Source organism: Monopterus albus, unplaced genomic scaffold (genome assembly GCF_001952655.1).
Source record: "Monopterus albus unplaced genomic scaffold, M_albus_1.0 scaffold41.1, whole genome shotgun sequence".
Lineage (NCBI taxonomy): Eukaryota > Metazoa > Chordata > Actinopteri > Synbranchiformes > Synbranchidae > Monopterus > Monopterus albus.
Window position 1 is genome coordinate 832,616 of NW_018127921.1, and position 3,636 is coordinate 836,251.

Sequence of the window (3,636 nt, forward strand, 5' to 3'; positions counted from 1 at the left end):
ATGTTAACACTATGTAATAATTCTTTAGTATATTACTTGTGTGGTGTAGAAGAGAATTATTTAAGAATGTAATTATGTAAGAATGTTAACACTTTTTTTTTAGTATAATACTTGTGTGGTGTAGAAGTGAATCATTTACTGCTTGTAAACCAATGATGGTAAGATGATGTCATGGGGTAGGACTGGATAAGTCTGACTTCTTCCTACTCCATTCAAGCATGTACTAGGTATAAGCACATTGATATTGGATTAGCATTTGTTGGATATGTGTAAAATTATGTGTGTTGACATATCAACTGTCTTTACATGCTTGAAAGAATAAATCAAATCAAACAAAGAGAAACTCACAATGGTCACTGAAATAACGTGAAACTGACAAAAGTAATAATAAATAAGCATTTACAGAAAATTAATGATAGTCATTGCTTTTGAATTGTGGTTCAACAGAAGAATTTAAAAAAATAACAGAGGCTGGATCCCTCTTCCAGCACAGAGACGTGCAGTAGATGTGGTGTGTACAATGCTGTAGATTATCTCCTATGACCCGGCCAGGACAAAGACAGGCAGGCATCTGTACAAGTAAGACCAGTTTCGACCTTTGGCCGTACTTTGAAAAGTTCCCGCTCTGCATCATGCATTTGATTATATATTAACATTCAAATGAAAACCATCATAAGGCCTTTCTAAGCCAATGTTTTCTTTAGAAAGCCCAACACAGTGAGCTTTGGTGTTGTCTTGGTCCTAAGCCTGTGTGCTGCAGCTGAGGTTTTGTGGCTACTGCTAAATGTTAGCAGATGTGTGCTGGACGTCTTCCTTGTCAGGACTTTTTTTGTGGGTGTTGGGCTTGTACCAGTGAGGGGGAAAACAAACTGGACACCTCCCTTGCAGTGTACCCTTTAGAGCAGCTATTTCTGACTTTCCATTTCCCCACCCACACTAGAACAGTAAAGATGTGGCTGATCTGTCAGCAGATTGGGCCTCTCCCTTTCCAACTCCCCATTCTTGTTTAGACTCAGTTATGTCCTCTTATACTGCTCCAGTTTGCTTCTTCTGCCCTCACCCTGTACTTTTCCTCTCCTGTTCCCTCTAACTTCAGCGTGTCACATTTTACAAAGCTGCCTTTGTTCCTCCATTTTTCCATCTGTCCCCGGGTTTCACACTTTTCTGCAAAAACCACAAAGTACATACAGACTTTGAAAAACAAAAACATTACATGTGTCCAGCACGTGCTCTTCCACTCTTCTTGCTTTACCTCTCATTGTGTTTACACAGCTCAAAAGCTGAAAGAAGTCAACTATAACTTTTTACCCAGCTACACTCAAGTGTCTGCACTCAGCCACTTTGCCATTTGGTAATGTTACTGGAACCATGAAGAGACGTGAGAGTATCTAGCAACATTTTGTAGCCTCTAAGCTGAACCACTGCCCAAGATGAAATTATTTTAAGAAGGAAATGTGTAGAAGATCAGGTTATCCCAGATGTAGCTATCAGAAGTTCATTGACCTCACACTATTGCTAAATTGCACAATTATCTCCTAACTTTACTTTTTTTTTTTTTTTTTTTTTTGGCTTGTGTCTTCCAGTGACTTCCTGATTTTACCTGGCTTCATTGACTTTACCTCGGACGAAGTGGTGAGTACATGTAGTACAGTAAGATCTGTTATTGTCCCAGAAGACTGCGGCAAATAACTGTCACATCTGAGCAGAGAGGTCCCTGGGTATTATAAAGGATTAACTCCACATTTCTTGAGCTTCTTTTACACCCTTCCTGACGACCAGCAGCATACACTGTAGCAGTGTCAGCAGACGGACCGTTTTTGGCCGAGCCTTTTCCACTATCAGCAGGGTTCTCACACGCCCTGGAAATCTTTGACCATGACTTTTGCTGAGAGCAAACTGTCAGAAGAGCTGGTGGCTAGAATTAGGGTGATGTGTGAGATAAAGTTAGAACAGCAAGGGTAGAGGTTTATAGCTTGTTTTTAGTAAACTAAAGCTTTTGTACGCTCAGAAGCAATTGGCTTTTAAATCCACCATGTCACAACATTTTGGTCAAGCACTGTGTGAATAAAAGGAACTGGTCGGATGGTAGATTTGAGGGTCAAGTCTATTCTTGAGTAGAATTTGGAGATACAAGTCAAATCTTAACACATAAATGTGAAACATCATCATACCTTCTGTAGGCACTTCCCGAGGATATCATTATTTGTGATGTCTATTACTAGTAAACCTACACAAATGCATTTAAAAATTAGAGAAAAGAAGGTGCTTCAGAACTTGTTTGAGGATCATCACAATATAGTAATATAAAGTTTTCTTCATTATCAAAGTAATCCAGTGATAGTTGTATTGATGCTTTTCTATCCATGAGTACACTCCAAACAGCAGTGGCAAGCAGCTATTTTAATGGAGCCAAAGCGACAAAATGTAAGCCATATAAAGTATAATTGGGGCTGAAACAGCAACAGTACCTGGTTGTACCTGACGTTACAGCAGCTCATTTGGTGAACTTTTTTACTTTTGATCATTGTTTTTTCTGTCATCTTATTGGTTCCCAAACAGGCCTACATGTTGGTATTTTTTTCAGTCTAACCTGTGATGTCAAAGAGACTGTAGAGAGAGAGAGAGATTCCAGAAAGTAAAGCTCACACATGTATTGTAGTATAATAGTCATACACTGAGGGAGAGACTGAACTGCATGTGTGCAAGTGTCGATAATCAATTGGTCCTAAAGCACCTATGAAGTGTCATCACATGCGACTTAGAAGAGAGTTCCACAGAAGAACCTAAGGTGTCATCCCCACTTGACATCACTGCTTTATTTCACTGAAAATGTCCTGGAAAATTATTTCTTGAAAGGAGTGGGAACCCTGATCAGCCTTCTAACAGTGGTGTCTCTTAAAAATATTTTTAAACAAACCTCTCTATTCCAGACCTGAGTGTCATTTTCATAATTACACCTCTTACAAAAGTAGAATTGTCTTTGCCCATGTAAAACCATCTGCACTGTTTCGTTTCTTCTGCTGGCCTGGTATTTTAGCTCGGTGTGGTCGCTCACTGGCTGTTCCTTAACACTGGTGTTTACATTTGTCTGTTCAGTTGCTCATTCCCATCCAGGCAGATCACCGGAGAGTTGATCTCAGAGCTTTAGTTGAAATCCCTCTCTTCTGTTTTGTTCATCTCAGAGATGTTGAGTTTAATTTATCTCATCTCTCCCTGTCTCCTTGAGGGTTTTATGGAGCCCTCACTTTACTGAGTGAGATGTCTGTCTGCCTCGCACTGTTGTCATGGGTTGGTTTTCTCCACAGTCCTGGGCTGCTGTAATTTCCATCCATCCATTTTCCTCCACTTATCCGGGACCGGGTCGTGGGGGCAGCAGTCTAAGCAAAGATGCCCAGACTTCCCTCTCTCCAGACACTTCCTCCAGCTCCTCCGGGGGAAGGCCGAGGTGTTCCCAGGCCAGCCAAGAGACATAGTCCCTCCAGCGTGTCCTGGGTCTTCCCCGGGGCCTCCTCCCGGTGGGACATGCCCGGAACACCTTCCTAGGAAGGCGCCCAGGAGGCATCTGAAACAGATGCCTGAGCCACCTCAGCTGGCTCCTCTCGATGTGGAGGAGCAGTGGTTCTACTCTGAGCTCCT

At 41.7% G+C, this 3,636-nt stretch overlaps 1 protein-coding gene across 5 annotated transcripts in view; it reads left to right on the plus strand.

Moving 5' to 3' along the window:
• The window catches only part of impdh1b (IMP (inosine 5'-monophosphate) dehydrogenase 1b), a 14,454-nt gene that overhangs the window by 3,914 nt on the left and 6,904 nt on the right, over positions 1-3,636 (plus strand). For all 5 annotated transcript variants that reach the window (XM_020599524.1, XM_020599525.1, XM_020599521.1 and 2 more), the window contains one exon: positions 1,584-1,632. In XM_020599524.1, coding sequence (XP_020455180.1) covers positions 1,584-1,632 — 49 coding nt within the window. The remainder of the gene's footprint in view (positions 1-1,583; positions 1,633-3,636) is intronic.